Source organism: Macaca thibetana, chromosome 3 (genome assembly GCF_024542745.1).
Source record: "Macaca thibetana thibetana isolate TM-01 chromosome 3, ASM2454274v1, whole genome shotgun sequence".
Lineage (NCBI taxonomy): Eukaryota > Metazoa > Chordata > Mammalia > Primates > Cercopithecidae > Macaca > Macaca thibetana.
Window position 1 is genome coordinate 16739757 of NC_065580.1, and position 27121 is coordinate 16766877.

Consider the following 27121-nt stretch of genomic DNA (forward strand, 5'->3'; position numbering starts at 1 on the left):
ATGTGTTGGTTTGTTACGTGGGAATATTGCACCCAGGTAGTGAGCATAGTACTAGATAGGTAGTTTTTCAATCCACATCCCCTTTCCTCCCTCCCCTCTCTAGTAGTCCACAATGCCCCTTGTTCCCAAGTTTATGTCCATGTGTGCTCAATGTTTAGCTCCCACTTATAACAGTGAACATGCATATTTTATTTTCTACTCTTGCATTAATTTGCTTAGGATAATGGCCTCCAGATCCAACCATGTTTCTGCAAAGGACATGCTTTTATTCTTTTTTATGGCTGCATAGTATTCCATGGTGTATATATACCACATTTTCTTTATCCAGTCTGCCATTGATGGGCACCTAGGTCTTTGCTACTGTGGCCAGCATAAGGATGAACATATGAGTGCATGTGTCTTTTTGGTAGAATGATTTATATTCTTTTGGGTAATATAATTACCCAAATGGGATTGCTGGGTCAAATAGTAAATCTGTTTTAAGTTCTTTGAGAAATCCCCAAACTGTTCTCCACAGTGGCTGAACTAGTTTACATTGCCACCAACAATGTATAAGCATTTCCTTTTCTCTGCAGCTTCACCAGCATCTGTTGCTTTTTTGACTTTTTAATAATGTTCACTCTGACTTGTGTGAGATGCTATTGCGTTGTGGTTTTGATTTGCCTTTCTCTGATGATTAGTGATGATGAGCATTTTTCACGTTTGTCGGCTGCTCGTATGTTTTCTTTCGAGAACTGTCTGTTCATCTCCTTTGCCTATTTTTTAACGGAGTTATTTGATTTATATCTTCTTAACTTATTTAAATTCCTTATCGAATCGGGACATTTGATTTTTGTTGGATGTATAGCTTGTGAATGTTTTCTTCCAATCTGTAGGTTATCTGTTCTGTTGATAGTTTCTCTCACTGTGCAGAACCTCTTTAGTTTAATTAAGTCTCACTTGTGAATTTTAATTTTTGTCGTAATTGCTTTGGGGGACTTAGCAAAACATTATTTGCCAAGGCCAATTTCAAGAAGGGCATTTTCTGGTTTCTTCTAGAATTTTTGTAGTTTTGAGGTCTTACATTTATTTATTTATTATTTATTTATTTATTTTGAGATGGAGACTTGCTCTGACACCCAGGTTGAAGTGCAGTGGCACCATCTCAGCTCACTGCAACCTATGTCTCCCTGGTTCAAGCAATTGTCCTGCCTCAGTCTCCCCGGTAGCTGGGATTACAAGCACATGCCACCATGCTCAGCTAATTTTGTTGTATTTTTAGTAGAGATAGAGTTTCACCATGTTGGCCAGGCTGGTCTCGAACTCCTGACCTCAAGTGATCCACCTGCCTTAGCCTGTCAAGTCCTCTTAACTTGAGGAATATAGATGCTGTTTATCTTGAGAACATGTATATAGTAGGTTGTATCTGCTGGGCTGCACAGCAGAGGAGATTTCTTTCTGTTTTCACAATCTCTTTGCAGGTTGGCGTTAACTTGCATCACATTCTGGCTTAACGTTTATCTAATAATAACTAGTTTAATACCTGGGTGACAAAATAATCTGTGTAACTACCCCCCATGAAACAAGTTTACCTATATAACAAGCCTGCACATACATGTACCCCTGAACTTAAAATAAGTTAAAAAAAAAAAAAAGAAGATTTTTGGTCGGGCACAGTGGCTCACGCTTGTAATCAATCCCAGCACTTTGGGAGGCAGACGTGGGTGGATCACTTAAGGTCAGAAATTTGAGACCAGCGTGATCAATATGGTAAAACCCTGCCTTTACTAAAAGTATAAAAATTAACCATGCGTGGTGGCGGGCACCTGTAGTCCCAGCTACTCCGGAGGCTGAGACAGGAGAATCGCTTGAACCTGGGAGGCAAACACTGCAGTGAGTTGCGATCACACCACTGCACTCCAGCCTGGGCGACAGAGCGAGACTCCATCTCAAAAAAAAAAAAGATTTTAAAGCTGTTTTTGTTATCATCTACCTTTGTAGAGAGGTTTTCTGGGATGGGGGATTTTTTTCTCCTTGAATTATTTCTAATAATATTTAATTACTTATGAAATATATTTAATTATATTTGATTAATTCATATAAGTATATAATATTCAATTATTTTACTGAAACTCAATAATAGATTTAGTTATATTTTCCCAACAACTCATAATGCTGCCACTACCCAGCAGTGTGACCTTGGGCTTCTGTAGCTTCATCCATAGGATGGAAATAATAACAAAAACTATAAATGGAGGGTCAATATATTTTAGAATAGAGCTTGGCACAGACCAAGCTTTCAGTAAGAGCTGACTTCTATGACTGCAATGGTAAATTTTAAATTCAATTAAAATATGACAACTGGTAGTCACTTCAGTCTTTAATTACCATTCACTTAGTACTCAACCGAGATTATGTACCCTAGAACTTGAAGTATAATTTTTTTAAAAAGCTTGAATTCTCATAATTTTTTTAATTTTTAAAATTATTTTTAAAAAATTTTATGGGTACATAGTAGGTGTAGGGTACATGAGATATTTTGATACAGGCATGCAATGTGAAATAAGCACATCAAGCATTTAGCCTAGGCCGGGTACAGTGGCTCATGCCTGTAATTCCAGCAGTTTGGAAGGCGGAGGCAGGCGGATCGCTTGAGCCCAGGAGTTTGAGACCAGTTTGGGCAACATGGTGAAGCGCTGTCTCTACAAAAAATACAAAAATTAGCTGAGCATAGTGGTGTACACCTACAATCCCAGCTACTCAGGAGGCTGAGGCAGGAGGGTCGCCTGAGCCTGAGAGGTCCAGGCTGCAGTGAACCATGATTACGCCACTGCAATCCAGCCTAGGTGACAAGCTGAGACCTTGTCTCAATAAATAAATAAATAAATAAAAAGAATTTATCCTTTGAGTTACAAACAATCCAATTACATTCTTTAAGTTCAGCCATAAAAAAGAAGGAGATCCACCTATTTTTCAACATTGACAAGAGGCCTCATTTTTCAGAAAGCTTGGAAACCAATCATCTGGGAAATTCGACTTAAAAGGCCCTGTATCCACCATCTCTCCAACCTCAGTGTTTTACAGAGAGCAAGAAGGAGGCACAGAGGAGTTTAGAAGCTGAACTTCACTATTTCAAGAACTGGGACTGCACTGCCCTCAGGTCAGTATCCCTCCTGCGGTGTCTTTCCTGTCACAGGCACTCGATAAATGCAGAAGGGAAGCAGGGTCAACCCCAGCCCCATCTCCCTAGAGAGCCCCATGTAGGTGTCGCAAAGGCCTGGCTTCCTGGGGTGGAAGCCAGATAAGGGTCCAGGAGAAGAGACCCCCTGAGTCTGCAGTCGCTGCTCCAGCTCTTTGGTGAGTACGTTGCCTCTTTGCTGAGGAGGGTGCTCTGGCCAGCAGGACAGATTGCAGGATAAGGGATCCTGGGCCCGTCTCAATTTACAGGACTGGCTCTCCTGTCTCCCTGCTGCCCCCTCCCTTAATCCTCAAGTGAGATTGGGATCAGAGTGTCTCCGTGCACCTGTTATCTCTCTGGTGTTATTGCTCCTCAAGGTCAGTGCCTCCCAGGCTCCGACCTCTCCTCTCCTCTTGGCTTAGCTCTGGTCCTGGGCCAAGATACGCCTCTTGCTTCCAGGTGGCTGCCTAGCTCCCTACCTTCTCTGTCAGTCGTAGAGTTAGGGGTTGTGACTGCCCCCTTGGGGCATTTGTTTTCTCCCTCACCCCACCCCAGCTACTACTCAAGTGCTCACAGTAGCAGCAAACAACTTTAGCTGAGTCCTTACCAGCTTTGAGGAGCTCAGTAGCTAAAACGAAGACTGTGCCTGCAATGAGAAGCTGTAAGCAGATCGCACTGGCATCCGTACACCCACACCTGAGCTGAATTCCTCTGTGGAGATGTGAGGTCCAGTCTGTATGGGAGAGGCCCTCAGGGCCCATGTCTTCTCCATTGTCAAATGGAGAGCCAGCAACCGGGAGTCAGATGAGGTGACTTCTAGCTCTAGGTCAGCTGTGTCAGTCTCCAGGGAGGAAATACTGTGGAGTTAGAGTCAGACTTTGATTTCTTCCCTAAGAAGCATCCAACAAATGTCACTAAATTCCTCTTTCAGGACAAGCCATGTGGAAGTGCATGGCAGGGATCTGGTACCTGTGAGGTATCTGTGGCCTAAGGAAATTATGGTCAGGTACCATGACCTGCCATTGACTCAAGGGGCATCAAGCACCACTCTTGTTATCCTTTGGAGCTCCCGTTTCACATCATCTAGAAATTAACTGGATTGGAATGTTTGGAAAACTAAGTGGCTCTAAAGTTCTTTTCTATTCTGGTGTTGTAATATTCTAACCTTCCTTCTGTGTTGCTTACATTGTTTGCATAATACTAATGTGCTCAATCGGGCAAGTTCAGCCTGCCAAGGAGCCGTTAAACTGATTTCTCTGAAAGGTAATTGATGGCCGGAAGGGAAAGCACAAAGCATCCCAAAGGCGAACTCATGTTTGTTTCTCATCTTCTCCCTCTTCTTCCCCTCACCTCCCCCCGCTTCCTGCTCCTCCCCAGGAGTGTGCAGAAAACCAAAGCTGCCCCAGACTCAACCATCTGAGAAGCTGATTATCCCTCCTCTCAGTGTCTTTCTAGGGATTAGTAGCAAAGCCTCCTCCAGCAGATGGAAATCACAGCCTTCCCCGCAGTCCCTGCCAGCAACTTCCCTCCTTCCTGCACTGCACTGGGAAACTAAAAGACTAGGTTTACAAGCGGTCCCACATCCCTGCTAGTACTGCAGTTCTATACATAGACAAAATGGAAAATGCCCATAAAAAGTGGGGTAGGGGCATATTCCAGAGGCAGAATGTCCTGTAAAGACATCCCAGGATAGAAGATGGAAGAGGGGGGCAGGAAGGGAGGGGGAGAAAAAGAAACTAAACTTTCTTGATTCTGCAGGGTCCCCACTGGCAGCACGCTGGCATGGGGTCAGGGTGGAAAGTCTAAATGACCCAATCCTGAGAATTTTCTGCCAGGCCCCTGCTTCAGAGTGAACGCCACCTGGCCTGTATCCTCTCTGGGCACTCTCACCTCCAGAGTTATGTAAGGGGCACCACTCTGAACCTGAAGGATAATCAGATCAGAAGTGCCCCAGCCTGGCCCTCCCCCATGGCATGGTGCCTGGCCCAGGTAGGACATAAAACTCCGAAGCTCTCAAATGTTCCTCTGCAGGGGAGATGCTCCAGGTCCCAGGAGCCATGGCCCATGACCTTCTCTTCAGGCTTTTTCCACTTTTGGCCCTGGCAGCCCCCTTACAAAGCAACCGCCCTGGCCCCACATCTCGCCTGCGCTATTCCAGGTTCCTAGATCCTTCCAATGTCATTTTCCTGCGTTGGGACTTTGACCTTGAGGCTGAAATCATCAGTTTTGAGCTCCAGGTCCGGACTGCTGGCTGGGTGGGCTTAGGTGTAACAAATCGCTACACCAACATGGGAAGTGATCTGGTTGCTGGAGGAGTCTTGCCCAATGGCAATGTCTATTTCTCGGTAAGTCTGAGGGCGACTTGCTTCCAAGGATGAGGGTCTTTGTTGGGTTGAGGTTGGTTTCCTGTCCAGAAACAATCCACATTCCCCAAGGATATCTAAACACACTCCCAGAATGCCCGCTGAATGCTGGTTGTCTCCCTCCAGAAATAATCCACTGTAGAGTTTGAAATCTAGGTCTTCTATACCGCATGTCTCTAAGACTGCTGAGAGAATGAAACCATTAAATTGTGAGATACTTTTGCACTCCTTACTTGCTGATAGCCCACTAAATGCAGGTCACTGGGGAAAATTCAAAGCTGTTTGAGAAAGAGTTACATGAAGAGCCACATGAGAGAAAATGAATGTCATGCATACTTCAGATAATATGTGAGCCTTCAAGTATTAGGGATGCAGGAATATCAGACTTTATGGAGATGAGATTTGAAATGGGAGAAGTAAAGCAAGGTCAGGTGGTGAAACTCCATTATCCATAAAAGGGTGCTCTGCCATGTTCTTCAGCCCATGCTCTGCCCAAGGAGAAAACTACATAATAGAGAACACCTGGGTTCTGCTACTCTAGTATCCTAGGTGAGCTGAAGGGACAGCTACTGCTCCAAAGCATGAGTTCCTAGTTCTTACTTCTTGACCTTCACTGGACCCAAGGATCAGCACTTGGTAAATGGAGACGCTCTGAAGGAGGATGGGAGCCAGGATGCTGAGCTGCTGGGGCTGACAGAAGATGCTGTCTACACCACCATGCGCTTTTCCAGGCCCTTCCGCTCCTGTGACCCGCATGACCTGGATATTACGGTAAAATAGCGAGCAGAGAAAAGCATTTAATCACAAGCAGGTTTTCCTTCTGGAGAGGTAGTTGCCCCCAGTCAGGCAGCTAGTCATCATTCCCAGGACTTCTATTCCTCTCAGCCTTCTCAGGTCATATTCCAATTGTGCCACCTGTTGAAATCCACAAGCCTTCCGCAGGGTGGCCTCCTACTGATTCACCTCCTGCCCACCCACCCCAGGGTTCTCCTCTTGAAGAATTCTAACCAGTTTCGTTGACCTTTAGAGCATCAGGATTTAAGAGTTTAATTCAGTCCTTTCATTTTACAGATGTGGACACAGGCTTAGAGAGGGCATGCGAGAGGGAATGTGACTTGCTCAAGATCACCAGCAAGTGAGCCTCAGAGGCAGAAATAGAACCTGACCAGTTCTCACCCCTAGTGTGAAGCTCCTTCCATTCCACCATGTAGATATGAGCAAGTACCTTGTGTAGGTCCTTGGGTGCAGGGATATGCAGAGTGCTGCTGGGAGGTGGCAGCACCTCAATGTTCACGGCACCCCGCAGAGTGACACTGTGAGGGTGCTGGCCGCCTATGGTCTGGATGACACTCTGAAGCTGGATCAGGAGCGTACTTTTGTCAAGTCCATCTTTCTGCTACAAGTTGTCCACCCTGATGATCTGGATGTCCCCAAGGACACCATCATCCATGACTTGGAGATCACTGATGTAAGATGCCTTGGTCCCACCCAGCAGCCTCCAGCTCCCTTCTCCTTTCCCCACTCAACCCAGATTCCGCCTCTAGCACTCAGTATTCAGTACATCCCTTGGGTGGAGATTACTCTGACTCTTCTCTGTCCCCTAAGGACTGCCAGTCTGACCCTAACATGAAACTCCTTCCCTGGCCTGGCCCTTACCCTATTTCTTTGGAGCCTCACTGTCATCTGGTTCAGCTTCTGTGCACCCTTCCACAGTTCCTCATTCCAGAGGATGACACCACGTACGCCTGCACCTTTCTTCCTCTCCCCATTGTTAGCGAGAAACATCACATTTACAAGGTATAGTGGACCAGATGGGGGGCATTGTCAAGGCAGGGAAGGGTGCTGGAGCGGAGCGGGGGGTGTGGTCAACCCCGGATGATGAAGTCTGGAAAATTTCTTGGAGGAAGCAAGAGGGAAGTAGTTGCAAGAACAGGGGGACAGGCGGGGCTTGGTGGAGGCCGTGGCTACATCATTTCCTGAGCCCAGAACTGTAACTCCCAGCTCTGTTTTATTTAAGCCCCACAATGCAACAGACATGTTGATGAAGGTTACGAATTAATAATTGTTTGCAAAGAACAAAGTATGAGCCTCAACCTGGCCCCAGAATTGTGCTTTCTTAGCCCAAGAGGAGGTAAAGGCAGGGAGAGGATGTGGCCAGGGGCTGTCAGGAGGTTAGTGAAGTCTGGCTAGAATGAACTCAAACTAGGTAACCCAATTTCATATTTGAGTGATTTCAATTTTGATCAAATAAATAAAGGTATGATCTCACAATCGTAAGTGACAAATGTGGAGACTTTTTTTCTTTAGGCAGATAATTTGAGAAGGCATGGCTACATGTTCAGATACAGTGAACTGAGGAGGTTACTAAGGGAAGGCAGAAGTCTTGGAATGTCCCTCGCTAGATTTCATATGTCTGCTCTCTTTTCATAAGAAAAGGCTTAAAGGAGGAGGGAGTTGAGAGAAGAGTCAAACTGAGTGGGTGGGAAAATGATAGCTTGGGGAACAAAACCAGAGAAAAAGGGAGAGAGACAAACAGAGAGAAGAGGGAAATGGGTATAGTTTTATTTGACAAAAAGGAAGGAAGATAATATGGATTTGACGTAGGTGGTCTTGATCATGCTCTGCTCTCCTTTTTCCACCCAGTTTGAGCCTAAGTTGGTCTACCACAATGAGACAATGGTGCATCACATCCTGGTGTATGCCTGTGGCAATGCTAGCATTCTCCCCACAGGCATCAGCGACTGCTATGGGGCCGACCCTGCCTTCTCCCTCTGCTCACAGGTCATCGTGGGCTGGGCTGTCGGGGGCACTGTGAGTCCTGTGATGGGGGAAACACATGGCTAAGCAGGTGCATGTGGTTGGGTAATGAGATCACTGGGCTGGTGGAAGACCAGCGGATAGGGGAAGTCTGGGATGACAATTAGAAAACAAGGCCAGGAGCCCCAAGTCCCTACACCTGGTTCCCAGTCCTTCTTGCTGCCAAGTGTCCCTTCTTCCAACAGAGCTACCAGTTTCCAGATGATGTGGGTGTCTCTATTGGGACTCCCTTGGACCCTCAGTGGATCCGACTGGAGATTCATTACAGCAATTTTAACAACCTGCCTGGTGAGCACTCAGAGGATTTAAGGAAGGGAGGCTGGTGGGGCTGGCTGGTTCTTTCGGTATTGGGAGCGCACTGTGGGATGTGTGCTGACTCTGTGTGGTCACAGCCCCACTCCAGCTTTCCTGGGCCTCTTTCTGTCCGCATTGTGACCCGCTCTCCTGCCTCCTGTGATTGACTTTTCCTCTCTGCACCAGGTGTGTATGATTCCTCGGGGATTCGCGTGTACTACACTTCTCAGCTGCGCAAATATGACATGGGCGTCCTCCAGCTGGGCTTCTTCACGTTTCCCATCCACTTCATCCCCCCGGGCGCTGAGTCCTTCCTGTCCTACGGGCTGTGTAGGACAGAGAAGTTTGAGGAGGTGGAGCTGGGAGGCGCACCCTTCCTGAGGAGGAGACACACTCTCCTCGCCCCCCATCCCAGACCTGGTCTGATCCACAAGCCCACACAGCCTGAGCCCCAGACTTGGAGAATAATTACAGCCTGGTGCTCAGGAAATTCACTAACATGACTTTTGCAAGGAAGGGAAGGAGTAGGGGCTTTAAGAACAAGGGGAGTGGGGAAGGAAGAAGGGCCAGAAAGGTTTAATAAGAATTACATTGGCAAATGTCAGTCATCAGAGGAAGGTGTCAAATATCAAGGGAGGAAAATCAAGCAGCAGGTCAAGAACAGAGTCCTTAACAAATCAGGTGCACCTCTTCCCTGTTACAGATGAATGGAGCCCCCGTGCCTGACATACAGGTGTATGGCTACCTGCTGCACACCCACTTGGCTGGACAGGCTCTGCAAGCCGTGCAATACAGGTGAGGAAAGACCTCGAAGCTTTCCCTTCTGTAGTTGGGAATGAATTTTAAGAACAGTGATTTATTCTGTAGCATACAGTTATGCCCGGTTGAGAATAAGGAAGAGCTAGAACTATCTTTGGAGTAGAAATAACTGGAATAAGACTGTGGAAGAAGTTTTTTGTTTATTTTTGTGGATAATCTACTCACAGAATGACCCCACCCACGTGCTACATCTTTATTGGCAGATCCCTCTCTATTTCATCTTCTCTTTTTTACTGAATTCTCGCCTTCCTCTAGGAATGGAACACAACTTCGAACAATCTGTAAAGACGATTCCTACGACTTCAATCTGCAGGAGACTCGAGATTTGCCCTCTCGAGTGGAGATCAAGCCGGTGAGAGTCTGAGGGAGGCCAGAAGAGTTGGGGGCAGCAGCATCATATGTCATTACTGCCAGCCAAGAAAGTTCTCAAGCTGTACCAGTCCCTCTGTGTCTTACTCTCAGCCTTCATGTTTCACTCTGAACAGGGAGATGAATTGCTGGTAGAATGTCACTACCAGACACTGGACCGTGACTTCATGACATTTGTAAGTGACCTCTCTCCCCACCATGGTCACCATGGACCATAACCCCAGTGGAGAGCCCACTCATAGCTTTCGCTATCCAGTGACCCCTGTGATTTCACTGAAGCCCCTTCCTTCCTCCAATGGCATCACATATCCACACAGGGCTTTTCATGTTCTCACACCCCATGCATCTAAGATAGGAACAGGGATTTCTCACATTCTCTGCCAATAACCCACCAAGATCATGGAAATATAGTATGCTATAGCGACTAAGAGCAGAGATGCTGGGGCCTCACTGCCTGGGTTTGAATGTCAGCACAATCATTTAGTACATTTTTAGACAAGTTATTTGACTTCTTTGTATCTTAGTTTCCCAATTTGCATAAGATTAATACTACTTTCTACCTCATAAAGATTGTTGTGAGAGTTGGTTGACACACGCAAAACACCTAGATCATTGCCTGACTTGTAGTAGATGATCAGTTAAAGTTGGTTATTGTTTCCATGATCACAAGAAAATCCCCCGTTTTGTGCATCAGGAGTGGTTCAGTGCTTGTGGGGTTCAAAAGGTGTTGCAGGCTACTGAGGAAAAAAATACTGCCCTACAAATGATTATAATATAAGGTAGTAAGTGATATATACCATGAAAGAAGAATGGGAATAATCCACTGGGGAAATTCACAGGAAAGAATCACGAGATCCTACCACAGTGAACTGAACATGTGATGTAGGTGAATGAGTCCTGTTTTAGGCACATAGAGAAGGGGAACTCCGGAGAAGGAGAAAACTGAGAAAGCCATATATAAGGAAAGCATGGGGTGCACATGAAGAAGTTTGGCTGGAAGTTAAAAATTGGGAAAAGATATCTGAAGGAATGGAATGAGGATGAGGATGATAAACTTGGAAACAGTCCTTGAAGCAGGGGTGATCCTGACCTACCTATATCTCCAGGACAGCAGGGCTAACTCTGTAAATATTTGCCAGGTAAGTAAATGGAATGAATGAATAGGTTGGAATTTCTTAGATAGAATCAAATAATTGGTTTAGTGATGACTGACTATTGTTTAATGGACTACTGGAAGCCACTGGAGGTTTCGGAATAGGCAAATGGCAGGATGCAAGCTCAATTATAAACAACTTGTCTGGCAGCTCTACAGAGGTCAGATTGCAATTAGAACAGATGAGTAACTGACACTAGTGGAGAGGCAGATGATCTAGCCCAAACCAGGATAGTGGCAGTGAAGCTGAGGACAGGGCAGATATATGGAATGGTTTTTTGGAAATAATATCAATAATTGTCCACCAGTGAAAACAGAGCAGCAAATAGGGGAGTGAGCTGGCTCTACCTTAAGGGAAAAGGAGAATGGCATCACTGGTAAGAAAACCACTTCAACTATTTTCTGTTTGCTTTGTCCTCCTCTCTCTGCGTGCCTTTGTATCTCTGTCTCTCTGTCTTTGTCTATGTCCTCCAGGGAGGCCCCAGCACCATTAATGAGATGTGCCTCATCTTCCTCTTCTACTATCCGCGAAATAACATCTCCAGCTGCATGGGGTACCCTGACATTATCTACGTGGCCCACGAACTGGGGGAGGAGGCATCAGAGTGAGTCATCCTGAAATATAAGACCTCGTGTGTTGGGGAGGGTCCTTGGGGAGGACTGGGGGAGGAAGAAAAGAAGCCCTACCCACTACCTCCTAAGCTGGTGAGCCAAGATTCCTTCAGGGGCTGCCTGACCAGCTCCTGCCCACCTCACTCCTATTCCCATCAGGATCTAACTCTGAAAGCTCTGGCACAAGACAGGAATTTTTGTGGGACTTCTTTTCCCATATCAGCAAGGTCATTCAGAGGAACCGATAAATCTGAACCCTAGAAGTGAGATCCTTTATTTACAAATTCTTTGTCTGCCTTTTTTCGCATACACTACTTGACTCAGCCAAAGACTGTGTTTACTTTCAAGTCATGACCTTTCATTACTTTGGGGTAAGGATCCCCTCTGAGGTTCTCATGAGAACTATGAAATGTTTTTGCATGAAAAAAATGTACATCTGTGCAAATACATCCTATTTCACATACAATTTCAGGGCAATGAAATTGCTTCCAAGAAGGAGGCAATAAAGTGACTTCAGGGAACCTGTCTCACTCCATGCCCTCCAGAGGAAGAACCACTTCCTAAAGAGTCAGAAGATCGGCTTTTTCATGTTTTAAAATTCTCATCTCTGAGTTCTCATATTTCTCTTGTCAAACTCCTTATAATTTTCTCTTTGTATTGTAAGACATTACTTACGGCTTTTGCTGACATGGAATTGATTCTAACAAAAATGAGGGTACATATTTTGCCAAAGCTCTAAGTCAACCCTAAACTACGATTTGTTCCCCCTGTCCTGATCCTACCACCCACGGCAGCTCCATGGAGGGAATCATGGCCATGAACAATGTCGAGTGGACCCCGGAGAGCATTAAGAAAGCTGAGAAAGCCTGTAAGGAGGCCCAGCAGACAGTGATAATAAAGACCATTGATGTGAGTGTCCCAGGAGAGACCACCCTCTAGAGTTAGAGATGGAGGGGTGGGGGGTGGTGCTGGTTGGAAGCAAGAAAAGAGAAGAATGAGGGACGTGAATGGCAATGGTAGGAACACTGGGTCAGGGAACAGGGTGCTGAGAAAGCAGAAAGGTGAGTTGTTGCTGTCCTGGGTTGCAGATGTGGTCAGAGCCTCATGGTTAGCCTGTGAGCGCTGTGAGGACTGGGGATGATCTCAGGAAAGAAAAGGGAGATCTTTACCTTTAGCTTGTTTTCTCCCCTCTCTTGCAGGAGGTGGTGGAAAACACAACAGGCTGGATTCCAGACATCATCCCTACTCCCCGGGGGCCCTGCTTGGAGTCCTTGGGAGGCAAAGTGGAGGTCCACGACAAGACCCCTGCAGGCTTCAGGCCCTCTCAAGCTCTAGCAGGGCCACCCTGAGGCATCTCTCCCTGGCGGCCGTCCTGCTGGTGCAGCGCACACTCTCCTGGCTCCTGGCCATGCCGCAGACTGGAGTCTGATGCTGTCTCTTCACGTACATACCCACGACGCTCTCTCCTCAGTCCTCCCTTATTATCAAACACAGAAACTCCTCCCTGCGTTGCCCCCCGCCCCAAATCCCTCATCTGTGTTCCTTCTCATGACCCAGGTCTTGACACTGCAGGCCTGGGCACTGCACATATTCCATAAATATTCTTCTGTGACAAACTATGCAAATCATCCTCTAAAGCATTAGAATCACTGGTGGGGCCACATATTTTCTGGCAGAGTCTTGTTCCAAGCCTGGGTGTGAGGTAATGGATCCACTCTCTGAGAAGGCTGGTGCCCCAGCTTTCTTAAGAAGATGTATGGAAAGGAAGGGACTTGAATCAGAGAGAGAGCCCTGTAAACCTCCCTTGGCCCATACCTGGCCCTGGAGGTGGTTTCTGTTTCTCTTCCTTCTGGCATTTGTGCCTGGCCCTGTAAGTTGGGGAGAGAAAACAATAATTGCAGTAAAGGGAGGGGCTCTGTTTATAAAGGACACATCTCAATACATCGTATTAAAGAAAACTCGGCTCGCTTCCTGTTGCCATCTCTTTCCTTTGAGCTTTTATTCCAGAAGGGGCAGCTGGATGGTCTCAAATTGCTCTATATTAGGTCCTCAGGGAGCACTTGAGGACCTGGTTGTCCAAATGTGACATTTAATGCACAGCTTTGCTCTCCTCACCTGTATCCCTGCTGTCCAACGATCTTTGTTTATCCCATTGAGTATCACGTTGTCAAGACTGAGGCCACTAGGTTTCAAGAGCCTACCTGAGCAGGCAGGCTGGATTGAATGCTAAGATCAGGACAAGGGCAAGACAGAGAGAGGCAGTCTTTAGCACTGGAGCCCAGGCATGTCAAGGAGGTTCGCACAGGAACAGAGCAGTGACTAGGTGCAAATGGTTCATGGAGTCAGGCTGCAGTTCACAACTTCAGTTTTCAGGAAAGGACAATTTTCACTGTGGCTGCCTTGAGAATTTCTGGAGGTATTTATGTATTTTTCTAAGCTTGACAGGCTCAGCACCACCCTATTCTTCAAGTTTTAAAGTCACCATTCTCATCTATGAATCGCTTTGCTCATTGTTCATGTCATCTAAGAGGGACCCCTACTCTGGATATCCAAAGGTGTTTAGAGGGATCTGAATCCTCTGGAAACCAGGACTACGGCCTCAGCGAACTCTGTGTCACTACTCCAGAGGCCTAGTGTTGAACTAATATCATAGCTCTGCTTCCTGGCAGAGCAATATGTCCTTCTGGGATTGGTGACATGAGAGGTAATGAGCCCTTGGCCTTTGCTGTCTTTTCCCCTGGAGAATTCTGGATGCTCCACTTTGAGACTCTGCAAAATCCTCGGTGTTCACATTCAGTGCCTGCAGTCTCAACGTTGACCCTTCTCATAGATCAGCATCACTTCCAGGCCGTGTTTGAGCACGGGGCTTGCTGTACCTGAAGATGCGTTTTAAAGTTCGTGATTATGAAAAAAAACTAGGCTCAACTGAATCCTACGGTGTCTCTATTCATTGCTGGTCTTCTCCTTTGTCACTATTCAAGGGAAATTAAAATTATCATTTTATGTAATAATCCAAAGATGTCTGCCCACTATTTGAGGTAAACACAATATAGTTGACCCTTGAACAACACAGGTTTGGACTGCATTGGTTCACTTATACATGAATTTTTTCAACCAAATGTGCATATTGAGAATAGAGTATTTATGGGATGCAAAACCTGTATACATGGAGGACTGATTTTCTTTGTATACACAAGTTGTGAAGGGCCCACTACGGGATTTGAGTATACTTGAAATTTGGTATCTATGGGCAGTCCTGGAATGAATCTTTCACGTATACCTAGGGATGACTGTACTCTCTACAGTATGAGGAAACACACAGATAAAAATATTAACTACATTAAAACTTAAAACAACCAGAACAGATCACTTGTTCTTCATTGCTTTGTCCAATTTGTGAGCAAGTCTATCATTTCTAATCCAACTTGTTTTTCTCCAAGTGTCCCCAAGCATACTCTTTCAGCATCTTTTAGGTAAACACACACACACAAAACAAAACAAAACAAAACCTTTTTGGCTGGATTTCAGATGCTATCCCTCAGTTTGTGCTGTAGTCTTACTCTTGGGCCTTTTCTAGCAGGTTCAAGCTGGGCAGCGCCCCCAGATTCTGCAGCCAGAACCTTCCAATGGCTCCCTTTGCCCAGGTCATGGCCAATTAGATTCCCAGGCTGTGCTGTTCTTCCTTGCTCTCTCCTTCAATTTTATATTCCTTTCTAGCCTCCTTTTTCTCCTTTTATTTTTCTATCTATTGCTCGTCTCAGCATTCAGTCATCATGAACATATTTATTGAGCACCGTCTATCTGCTTGACATCAGGTCAAGAACAGGTGCCACTGAAATAAACAGGAAATGGATCATGCATTTATCTTCCCTTACAGAGCTGCAGTTACATGCCTACAAGCCCCTCAGCAGCCATTCTCTCCCTGAGCTCACACTGTCCCCCTCTGAGCCTTACTCCATGCCACCTAATGTTTCCTCTTCCAGTCGCCTCAGGAAATGGACTATATATTTGTCAACCTGTAGAGAATAATGCATTTCTATAGTTAAAAGGTGTGTGTTTGTATTATACATATTAGACAGAGAGTGCATATGAATACCACTGGTAAAGTGCTTTAAACACTCCCACAGGTGGTGGGAGCTTGAACTCGATGACTTCAGGATCCTCTCCAGATCATACGTTCTGGATGGTAGTTTCCCGACTGCATTACACGCTGCAGGAGAAAAATATCCCAACTTCCTCCGAGAACACTCTGTCACTTGGGCCTGTCTGACATCTCTCATCCTTCAGGGGTTTCTGAGGTCAGGTTTGCTCCTAGTGACTATGAGAATGTAATTCCTTTTCTCCCTCACCTCCTCTACTCACAACTCCATATTAAATGTGGAGGGTAAACAAAAGATGTATTCCATAGTTTTACTTTTCTCTGTGGTTCTACGAGGACAAGAGGAGCCATGGGCTAATGTTTACAGTGACTTTTGTCTTTTCCTGTGAATTAAGAATATTTTGATACAATTTCAAATTCATAAAGAAGGGCAGTAACTCACATATATTCTTTACCCAAATCTAACCATTGATTACATTTGGCTCCATTTCTTTCTCCTTCTGTTTTTTCTTATTTCTCCTCCTCCTTCTCCTCTTTCTGTCTTCCTCCCTCCCTCTCCATACCTTCGTGAGTCTAATAATTTAGTTTCTTCTCTCTGTTTGCGAGGGTTTCCATCAGTGTCTAATTCTCTGCTACTACTTAGTTAGCTGAGAATGAACAGGAAAGCTCTCAACTACACGAACCCAGTGGCTGTCAATCTTGACTGCATATTAGCATCACCTGATGATGAGGTACCACCCAGGCATTTGTAGATTATGGAATTCTCGAGGCATTTCTCCATTCTCATCTATGAATCGCTTTGCTCATTGTTCATGTCATCTAAGAGGAACTCCTACTCTGGATATCCAAAGGTGTTTAGAGGGATCTTAATCCCCTAGAAACCAGAACTATAGTCTCAGCAAACTCTGTGTCACTACTCCAGAGGCCTAGCGTTGAACAATATGCTATTAAGACTGAGGACCCCTGAATTAGAAGTTCAAATGTTCTTCACTAGCCTACTTCCTGGATGGAACAGAAATCACATTCTAATACCACACATTTAAGCCACAGCACAGGCATTGACCAGTCAAAATGAACATCAGTGGAAATAAATCCTGGAAGACCCCTGATTTCCTGTAGTTAGAATTTTAGTTGCTAGATTGTGAGACTATGTGGGGATCTCAGAGAAGGGGCACGTTTAGAGGCCTTAGAAAGTGGCTATTACCGAACATTCCTCAATAAATAAATAGCAAAGAAAGACAAGTTCTTCCCATGCAAAATAGCAAATGCAGAAGGAATAAGGATATACAAAATCACTGTTTAACAAAATTCAGAGTAATAATTGATTCAGCAGGAATCATCAATGGATACCAAAACTAACAAATGGGATAGCTGCATAGCTTCAAAGTATTTTCTCACAATATATTTATTAATTATGCTGAGAAAATATAGTAGCTTTAGAAACCTGGAAGACACCACCTCAACCAAGTAATCCCACAGAAACTTAGCAATGATGGACAGATGGACACTGTGTGGCTCCTGATAGGGAAGACTGAGATGGGCCCAACATCATGCCTGTGTTATTTCCGTCAAAAGTGCATAACCTCGGTGCAATCATGAGGACATATTAGGTAACCCCCAAGTATGAGGGATATTCTACAAATAACTGACTGGTAATCTTCAAATGTCAAAATCATGAAAAAAAAAAAAGAAACTAAGGAATAGTTCCATAATAGAGGAGAGTAAAAAAACAAGCAAAATAAAACAATGAAACAATTAAATGCAACACGCAATTGTGCTCCTGGACTAATTTCTTTTGTGTTGCTGTTGTTGTTTGTGCTTCCTATATAGGACATTATTGGTGCAATTGGTGAAATGTGACTGGGGTCTGTGCATTCTATGGTGGTGTTTTATACATGTTAGTTTCCTGGTTTGGATGGTTATGTTGTAGTTATGTGAGAATATGTTCTTGTCTTTTTAGGAAATACACACTAAAGTATTTTTGTGATAATGAAGCATATTGTATACAAACTGTCAAATGTTTGTGAGATAGACAGGGGAAAGGAAGAGAGAAAAAGAGAGAAAAGTGATAAAGTAAATATAGTGAACAATTTGTAATTTACAGGTGATAACTGGGAAATATGGATAAAGAGAATACTGGGATTTGTTACCGTACTTGCAATTTTTCTCCAAATTTAAGCTTATTCGAAAATGAAATATTAATTAAAGCAAAGAAACCAGTACAGGATTGATACAAAAACATAATAAAAAAAGGAGAACGTAGGAAAAACAGAAACAAGGCAGAGAAAGAGTAACCTGGAAAAAAATTAGAAAACTGTTGTTTCTAAACAAACCTGCATGTTTTCCCAAGCAAGAGTTCTTGACCAATTTTTATTCTCAGCACAGAACTTTCCATCTCCAGGCTATAGTATACCCCTGGACCCTTGGACTAATTTCAGCTGTCAAGCTGTCTGGCATAACAAGTAGTAACATCCAAGGCTTAAGGCTGCAAAATACCTAAATAGGATTTTATAGATAATTATTTAAATAACCACAAGATGGTGGAATTCAAATTATATATATATGTATTTATAAATTTTAAACATATATAAATATATATTTATAAATTATATGTTATATATATCCTTTTTTAGCTACATGTTGTGAGACAGATGTTTTAGAGGAATGAGGAGTTTTAATCTGGATGATTGGTAAGAAAATAGTAGCCATTATCGAAAAAGTGAAACAGTATCAGAGAGACGGTTTAAGATGAAAAATTAAAGCTTCTGAGTAGACCTCTGGGAAGCCAGAATTTATCTCAGTACCAACAAAAATGTTTTTAAAATAAATACTGCCCAAAAATTTAATGGGCAGCCGTTTGAGGATGTATAAATCACATGCTGATGAGACTGGAAATATATGGTGTGGACGAAACTGTTTTATGGGTGGAAATTTTAAACTACATATACCCTAAACTCTGTTCCTATTCTGGTGTACTTTTATCTGGGCATATATTGGGGGAAAGTTTCTGTTGCATCTTATAACACACACTGTCCTCTATATTATCAATTTTCCCTCTGACTAATCATCTATTTAAATCATCTAATAAAAGACTAAATTTCTCTCAAGTTGAAATTAGAAATACGTATCTTCATACAGGTCACAGGAATTGTTGTAATCATAAGTTATAATCTGCCAGGAAGAAAAATATAATGTCCAGTCTAATCTGAAATTAGAATAGCTTGTATTACTCTTGTAATTATCACACCGTAAAAATCTAATATTGGGTGAAAATAATCCCCTGGAATTTTTTAAGCATCTTTTCCTCAAATAAATCAATCCTCAGCTGGATTACAATCCCCTTTTCTGAGGTTTTCCACTGCCTAATGTGATCTAGAAAACCCTCAAGCCATGGGAAAATCACTGCTTACTCTCCAACCACAGTACCATTACTATCTTGCTCATAACCCCATATGCCAAATCACCATCCACAATATAATCCTCTGGGGTAACTCACCATCCTAAGGGCCCTCATCCACACACTCTTCTGCACAACCCCAGTCTAACTCCATCCCACACCTTCTCTTAAACCCCTCCACAATAAAAGACCTTTAGAAAGCAACAAACTCTCTCAAAGTTTCTACCATCTCTTTGCAATAAGTGGAGGTAGACTGACATCTTCCCTGCTCCCCTTTCCAATTTCTCTTCTTCTCTCAAACCCCGGCTCCTTTGAAAAGTTTGTACTAAGAACTTTACTACCCTCCACAGCTGCTTGTTGCTGTCATCCAACATCCTCTGCAAGTCACACCAGTCATCCATTGATGACTACAACCGTCTCTTCTACCACCACTCCTCCTGTGTCTTTTTGGAAATAACGATATTCACAGAGTGGTTCTGTCCAGCATACCAGCCTCTCAGTTTCTTGAACTCAGTCTTTTATTGTACTAACTTCCCTTCTTTCCCAGGCCAGATTCCATGGGCCAGAACTATAACTGCTTCCTTACAAACATCCTTACCTTTATTAACCCTCTCTCTCTTTCTGTCATATTTGCATAGTAATATCTCAGTTCTGGCCAAATTTTCTATCTACGTTTCCTTCCTTCAGTTGTACCCATGTAACTGACTGTTTCAGAAGAAGCAGCACTCATGCGTGTTTGCAACAAACTGGCGTACAACACAGCTTTCAATCCTTGTGTAGGTAGGTCCCTTGTCTTTTAATGTTTCTTCTTTCCAGGATGGCTATTTCACCTTCTTTCTTAAGCTTCCAACAACCACCTCCCTACATCTCTGATTCACAGCTGATGGCATCATCATATGCTTCATAGAAGAAATAAATCATTAAGCAAGTAGTTGTTTTATGAATCTGGGTGCTCCAATGTTGGCTGTCTATATACTTAAGATAGTTAAGTCTTCTTCTTGGCCAGTAATGGTCTTTCCTTTCCGTATTTGGCACTTCTCTAAGGACCTCTTATAAGGCAGGTCTGGTGGTAACTAATTTCCTTAGCATTTGCTTGTCTGAAAAGGAACTTATTTATCCTTTGTATACGAAGCTTAGTTTTGCTGGATATGAAATCCTTGGTTGGAATTTCTTCTCTTTAAGAATACTTGACCATAGGCCCGCAATCTCTTCTGGTTGGTAGGGTTTCTGCTGAAATGTCTGTTCTTAGCATGATTGAGTTCCCTTTGTAGATTACCTGTCCCTTCTCTCTAGCTGCATTTAACATTTTTTCTTACATTTCAACCTTGGAGAATCTGATGATTATGTGTCTTTGGAATGGTTGTCTTGTATAATATCTCACAGGGTTCTCTGCATTTCCTGAATTTGAATGTTGACCTGTCTAGTGAGGTTGGGGAAATTTTCATGGACAATATTCTCAATATGTTTTCCAAGTTGCTTGCTTTTACTCCTTCTCTTCCAGGCACACCAGTGAGTCATAGATTTCGTATTTTACATAATCCCATAATTCTTGGAGGTTTTGTTCATTCTTCTTTATTGTTTTTCCTTTTTATCTGACTATTTTGGCAATCCATTCTTCAAGCTCTGAGACTCTTTCCTCAGCTTGGTCAATTCTGCTATTAGTACTTGTGATGGTATCTGCAATTCTCGAAGCGAGTTTTTCAGCTCTATCAGATCAGTTTAGTTCTTGCTTTAAATGGCCATTTTGTCTTTTGTCTCCTGTATTGTTTCACTGGATTCCTTAGATTCCTTGGATTAGGTTTTGACTTCTTCCTGGATATTGATGACCTTCATTACTATTCATATTCCGAATTCTATTTCTGACATTTCAGCCATTTCAGCCTAGTGAAAAACCATTACTGAGGAACTAGTACAGTTATTTGCAGGTAAGAAGACACTCTGGCTTTTTGAGTTGCCAGACATCTTGCACTGGTTCTTTCTCATCTGTGTGGGCTGATGTTTCTTCAATCTTTGAAGGCGCTCTACTTTGGATGGTTTTTTGTTTGTTTGCTTGCTTTTATTTTCTTTGATGCCCTTGGGGGTTTGATTGTGGTATAACATGGGTTCAGTTCACTGGGGTTGTTTCTGGAAGATTTTTGGGTCCCAAGGCTCAGCTCAGCACACCTGAGCCGTGTACTCTAACTCTAGGGAGCTGGTTCCAGGACCCCAGCTTTCTTCTCTGGCCCCTCAAGGCTAGGAACCCACTGTGCTGAGGGGCCGAGGTATTCCTGGTCCACTAGCCACAACACTCCGATGGGTTATGTTGGCAGCCGTGGCAGCACAGCAGGATGCGTGCATGTTGGCTGGGACAGGCAGGTACTGGCAGAAGCGGGACTGTGACATTCCTGCACAGGCTCACGCCAGCAGTGAGTCACAGGTGGAGACAGGGTTGTCGATGTGTGTGCTTGCACTGGCACCTGTGGCAGGGGTTGCTGGCCTCTGTGTGCATGATTACACTGGTGGCCATGGCAAAGTGAAGGGGAGGTGTGGGTAGCCAGTGTCCATGCACACATTCATGCTGTCAGTGGAGTCCTGAAATCTTATCCTTATGTAATTGTTTACCTATTTATTGTTAGCCTACCCTAATAGAATGTATTTTCTCCAAGGACAAGACTCTCTTGGCCACCACTGCTCGGCTTGGACAAGACTCTCTTGGCCGCAGGTCAGTGTCTGGTGCAGAGGAGGAGCTGGCTTCTTTAAGCTCTCAGAAATATTTTTAAACAGAGCTGGGGGCCATGTGGTAGAAAGATCAATAGACTATGAATTGCCATAATACATTCGCAAATTGCTTAATCATTTAATCACTATGAACCTTACTTTCCACAGCAGTAAAATTAAGTAGTTTTGTAAAGTCATCTATAATATTCCCTATGGTTGTAAAATTATACAATTTTATAAACAGGGTGAGATTGAGTAATGGATGAATAATAATTTGAATATTAAAAATTGAATGTTAAATATAATACATTGAAAAATACCAAGATGTTATATCTTAATATTATTCTACTTCAAATGTGAATTATTTTTATAGATTATAAAATGTTTATAACTTATTTCAACAAATATTTCAATATTAATATCATATTTTGACAAAACATAAGTGAGTATAAATAGAACCGTGTGCAGACAAGTTGAGGGACAATTAGCATCCTGTGTATACCTCAGCTGAGGCTGGACACAGTTGGCTTTGGAAAAACACTGTGAAACTCAACATCTCACTGCCAGAACAGGAGACAAGCCAAGGTCTCTCTAAGCAATAATGATCACATTTATTCTGTGGATCACCATCAAATAACAGTGTTCCTAGAAGAACATTATGGCCGGGCACAGTGCAGTGTAATCGTACAGGATTATTCACCTGTAATCCCAGCACTTTGGGAGGCCGTGTGCGGATCACAAGGTGAGGAGTTCGAGACCAGCCTGACCAACATGGTGAAATCCTGTCTCTAATAAAAATACAAAAATTAGCCACGCCTGTAATCCCAGCTACTCAGGAGGCCAAGGCAAGAGAATTGCTTGAACCCAGGAGGCAGAGGTTGCAGTGAGCCGAGATTGCACCTCTGCACTCCAGCCTGGGCGACAGAGCAAGGCTCTGTCTCAAAAAGGAAAGAAAGAAAGAAAGAACATGATGAAACACTATGTTTAATTTAATCACACAAACCAAAGAAAATTTTACTTGTATATTGTCACATAAAATAATGGTCAACCACACTCATACATTCAATGTGCACTCTACTGACTGTTTCAAAATCTTTCTTGCCTGTTATTTGTTCATACATTTTGTGCTGAGCCAGAGCTTCTACAAGGCAACAAATGAATAGCAGCAAACATAAGAGGCTTAAGAAAAAAAAATGGAAAAAAATCATAAAATTGGGATAACTGTATCCATGAACTATTTTATAAAGTGAGGAAAGATGAGCATTATTTAATTTAGCAGTGAAACATTTTGTTCAAGTTCAAATAAAAGCCCATTTTACCCACAATCACAGTTTGAGACACACTAGAGACACCTCTGGAGGAGATAGCTTTCCTTCACAAAGCTTCAGTTTGAAAAAAGGACTCACAGCAGCCTTATTACAAAGCACCAGGTGATACAGACAGGAGGCGGAAATGCTGGGTAGAAGAGGGTGGTTCCCCGGAAAAGGCCCCACCCCAAGTCTGAAGACTCAAGGCTCTAAGTGAGGACAGGCAATTCTGTTTTGCCGCCATCCTGCCCACATATAAACCCTAGACCTTAGTGGGCACATGCAAGCAAGCTGCTGAATGTTGGAACCAGTAGAACAGCAATGACAGAACAAGAGGTAGAGAAAGAGAGAAGAAAAAGGAGGTGGGGATATCTAGGGGAGTTCAGCTGGGGGCAGTTGGAGGAGAGTCTTTCTCCCACTGCTGGGTGGCCCAACTCAGGGGAAGACCACCTTCCCACTCCATCCCCCTTCTCTGACTCCCCATTCATCTCATGAGATGCTATGCCACAGAGTTTTCCCTTATGTCTGGGAAAATTCCATAAAAACCAAATCCAATCAAGTGAAAAGATCCCTGGACTTGTATTCGGCAGACTGAGAGTCAACATTCAACTCTGCTTTTAGGAGTCCTCTGACTGTGGGAAGTCACTGGCTAGAGATAATCTTATTTATCTCTTGTGGTCACAGCACCCCTTCTGCATCTCTTATTTCTTGTTTCTTTTTAGCAGAGTACCTAGCTCTCCAGAAAACCTAGATTCCCATATATTTGAAGGGGTTCTTAGTTCTCTTCACACCACAACTCCTATCCTCTATTCCTAGTGTTGTATTAAAATTAAGTAATTACGTGCCACTGTTGACTGACTGAAATGGAGAATAGTTTCATCTCCACCACTCAATAAAATCTTGCACTCATCCTTCAAGCCCACGTGTGATCTGATTCTTCCAATACACTGGGCAAGGACTTGAGATGCAGAAGGTTGTTACACTGGCCCCTGCACTTGTAATAAGGCAGAGGATCCACTGAGCTGATTAATACACAAGACATCTGCAGACAGCATATCTAAAAGAGCTTAGTAAGACACGTTCACTTGGGCTTCAGGAGTCTCAGACACTCACCCCTAGACACTGCCCCGGGGCTGGAGCCCTGAAGCGCTCATGCTGGTCTCCGCACCTGCCCGTCTGCATGCTCCCCCTATAGGGGGTGGAGCTGTGGGGTGACCAAGCACGCCACACCCTTGTCACATGTCCTGTGGGGGGAATCAGGGAACTCTCCTGTTTCACCAGCACTAGAGAGAAACTTCTCTGCTTCCAGAAGATCCAAGGGGAAGAAAAAGGAAGAAAAAAAAAAAAAAAAAGGCTGAAATAGACATCAGAACACTCAGGGAATTATAGAATAACAATAATAATTAATAATAAACCTTTGTGCAGCATTTTACAGACTGAAAATGCATTTCCATGTACTTTATTGTAGTTCAGATGTTCACCTCATCCTCCAGATGTGGGAATTGAGGCAAGAAAGGAAAAAAAGCGTCCACCTGAAGCAACAGCCCCCACAGGAGGTGCTCTTAGCGCAAGTCCAGTGGAGTCTACTGCACGTATTGGGATCTGGCATCTGAGCCAGCTGAACTCAGGACTCAGAAGTAGCAAGCTGCTGGCCGGGCGCAGAGGCTCATGCCTATAATCCCAGCACTTTGGGAAGCCAAGGCAGGCAGATCACCTGAGGTCAGGAGTTCGAGATCAGCCTGACCAACATGGTGAAACCCCCATCTCTACTAAAATTACAAAAATTAACTGGATGTGTGGCGCATGCCTGTAATCCCAGCTCCTCGGGAGGCTGAGGTAGGAGAAGCGCTTGAACCTTGGAGGTAGATGTTACAGCAAGCTGAGATGGTGCCACTGCACTCCAGCCTGGGTGACAGCAAAACTCTGTATCAAAAAAAAAAAAAAGTAGGAAGCTGCTAATTTGCTTTTACCTCTTCTATCTCCACACAGGCAGTCCGTCCCTGCCCATTGATGGCCTCTTCACTCTTTTCCTTATATCCAGGCACGAAGCTGCCTGTGTTCTTTTATCCTAACTTGTGGAGATACAATTCGTTCCACACCTTCAGCTCCCTTTCCAGAATGTCTGTTTACTTCCAAGACCAGATACTCTCCTGTGCTTTAAAATGTATTCTTTAATCCGTTTTCTCTGTTTCAATCCATCAACAATGACATATAATTACTTAATTTTAATACAAAACTAGGAATAGAGGATAGAAGTTGTGGTGGGAAGAGAACTAAGAACTCCTTCAAATGCATGGGAATCTAGGTTTTCTGGAGAGCTAGGTACTCTGCTAAAAAGAAATAGGGAAGAAATAAGAGATGAGGAAGGGGGGCTGTGACCACAAGAGATAAGATTATCTCTAGCCAGTGACTTTTCCAGTCAGAGGATGCCTAAAAGCAGAGTTGAATGTTGACTCTCAGTCTGCTGAATACAAATCCAGGGATCTTTTCACTTGATTGGACTTGGTTTTTATGGAATTTTCTCAGACATAAGGGAAAACTCTGTGGCATAGCATTTAATAATTCTGGCTCTGCCATCAGATGGCAAGTGTTCAAATCTCACCTCTGCTACTTACAAACTTGCCATCTTAAGCTAATTATTTAACTTATGTAAGCTTCAATTTCCTCATTTATAAGATGGAAATAAAATAGTATTTCTTTATATTTCTAATGGTATTGTTTTGCACATTTACTTCAATAACACAAGTAATACATTTAGTACAATGCCACCAAATAATGTAAATGATAGCTATGAAGCTGACTTCTGCCTAAGACACCATTCCCCATACAATGTAATTAATTCCCTACACAACCACAAATGACAAGCTCAAAAATAAAGAAAATGCGGTACATATACACTGTGGAATACTAAGCCATAAAAAGGATGCAATCATGTCCTTTGCAGAAACATGGATGAAGCTGGTGGCAATAATTCTAAGCAAATTAATGCAGGAACAGAAAAGCAAATGCCACATGTTCTCACTTATAAGTGGGAGCTAAGCATTAGCTATTCATGGACCTAAAGATGGCAACAACAGACAATGGGGACTGCTAGAGTGGGGAGGGAAGAAGGAAGATGAGATTTGGAAAACTGTTGAGTACTATGCTTACTACTTGTATGGCGGGATCAGTCATACACCAAACCTCAGCATCACATGATATACAAAGTTAACAAGTCTGCACATGCACACCCTGAATCTAAAATGAAATTGAAATTATATATATATATATATATATATTTTTTTTTTTTTTTTTTTGAGACGAAGTCTCGCTCTGTCGCCCAGGCTGGAGTGCAGTGGCCGGACCTCAGCTCACTGCAAGCTCCGCCTCCCGGGTTCACGCCATTCTCCTGCCTCAGCCTCCCAAGTAGCTGGGACTACAGGTGCCCGCCCCCACGCCCAGCTAGTTTTTTTGTATTTTTTTTTTTTTTTAGTAGAGACGGGGTTTCGCCGTGTTAGCCAGGATGGTCTCGATCTCCTGATCTCGTGATCTGCCCGTCTCGACCTCCCAAAGTGCTGGGATTATAGGCTTGAGCCACTGCGCCCAGCCAAATTGAAATTATATTTTTAAATAAATGAATACAAATTAAAAAAAACAAAGACTTGGAAAAAATGGAGAGTACTACCTTTAAATGCATAGCTCATATTATAATCCCATTAAATGGAAAACTTCGTGTAATGGGGAAAAAAAAAATCCCATTCTTCTCTGGGCTGCCATGACAGAAGAGTAACAGGTCGTAGTAAAGAGGTATTCAAAAACAGTGGAGCTGTTCCTTCAGTCTATCCTTTACACAACATATGGGGCAGGTCCTAGAGGCCAAGGCAGCCTGGGTCCCAGACAAGCTCTGTAGTCTTCCCTCTCCTGAGAACCGGATATCTCCCGCCATCATGAGGAAGAGGCTTTCATTCCCTTCTCCTAATCTCCCAACATTTGCTTTAAGGATTTCTTCAATTTGGCCATCTTTGTATCCTTACATAAAGTTCTTAGATTACATGGAG

At 43.6% G+C, this 27121-nt stretch overlaps 1 protein-coding gene across 1 annotated transcript; it reads left to right on the forward strand.

Moving 5' to 3' along the window:
* The first annotated feature begins 5214 nt into the window (after positions 1 to 5214).
* Positions 5215 to 12933, forward strand: LOC126950199 (putative DBH-like monooxygenase protein 2). Its single transcript, XM_050783475.1, has 13 exons — positions 5215 to 5502; positions 6145 to 6291; positions 6827 to 6988; positions 7234 to 7317; positions 8164 to 8331; positions 8523 to 8625; positions 8818 to 8984; positions 9335 to 9426; positions 9706 to 9802; positions 9936 to 9995; positions 11447 to 11577; positions 12379 to 12493; positions 12784 to 12933. The coding sequence occupies exons 1-13, from the start codon at positions 5215 to 5217 to the stop codon at positions 12931 to 12933; spliced, it is 1764 nt and encodes a 587-aa protein (XP_050639432.1).
* Positions 12934 to 27121: the final 14188 nt, after the last annotated feature.

Excerpts from the sequence above, each read along its gene's own strand:
- LOC126950199 (XM_050783475.1), top strand. The coding sequence starts at position 5,215 with ATGGCCCATGACCTTCTCTTCAGGCTTTTTCCACTTTTGGCCCTGGCA. Across the intron at positions 9,803-9,935 it reads CTCGAGTGGAGATCAAGCCG|GGAGATGAATTGCTGGTAGA; the intron begins GTGAGAGTCTGA and ends CACTCTGAACAG. Across the intron at positions 9,996-11,446 it reads ACCGTGACTTCATGACATTT|GGAGGCCCCAGCACCATTAA; the intron begins GTAAGTGACCTC and ends TATGTCCTCCAG.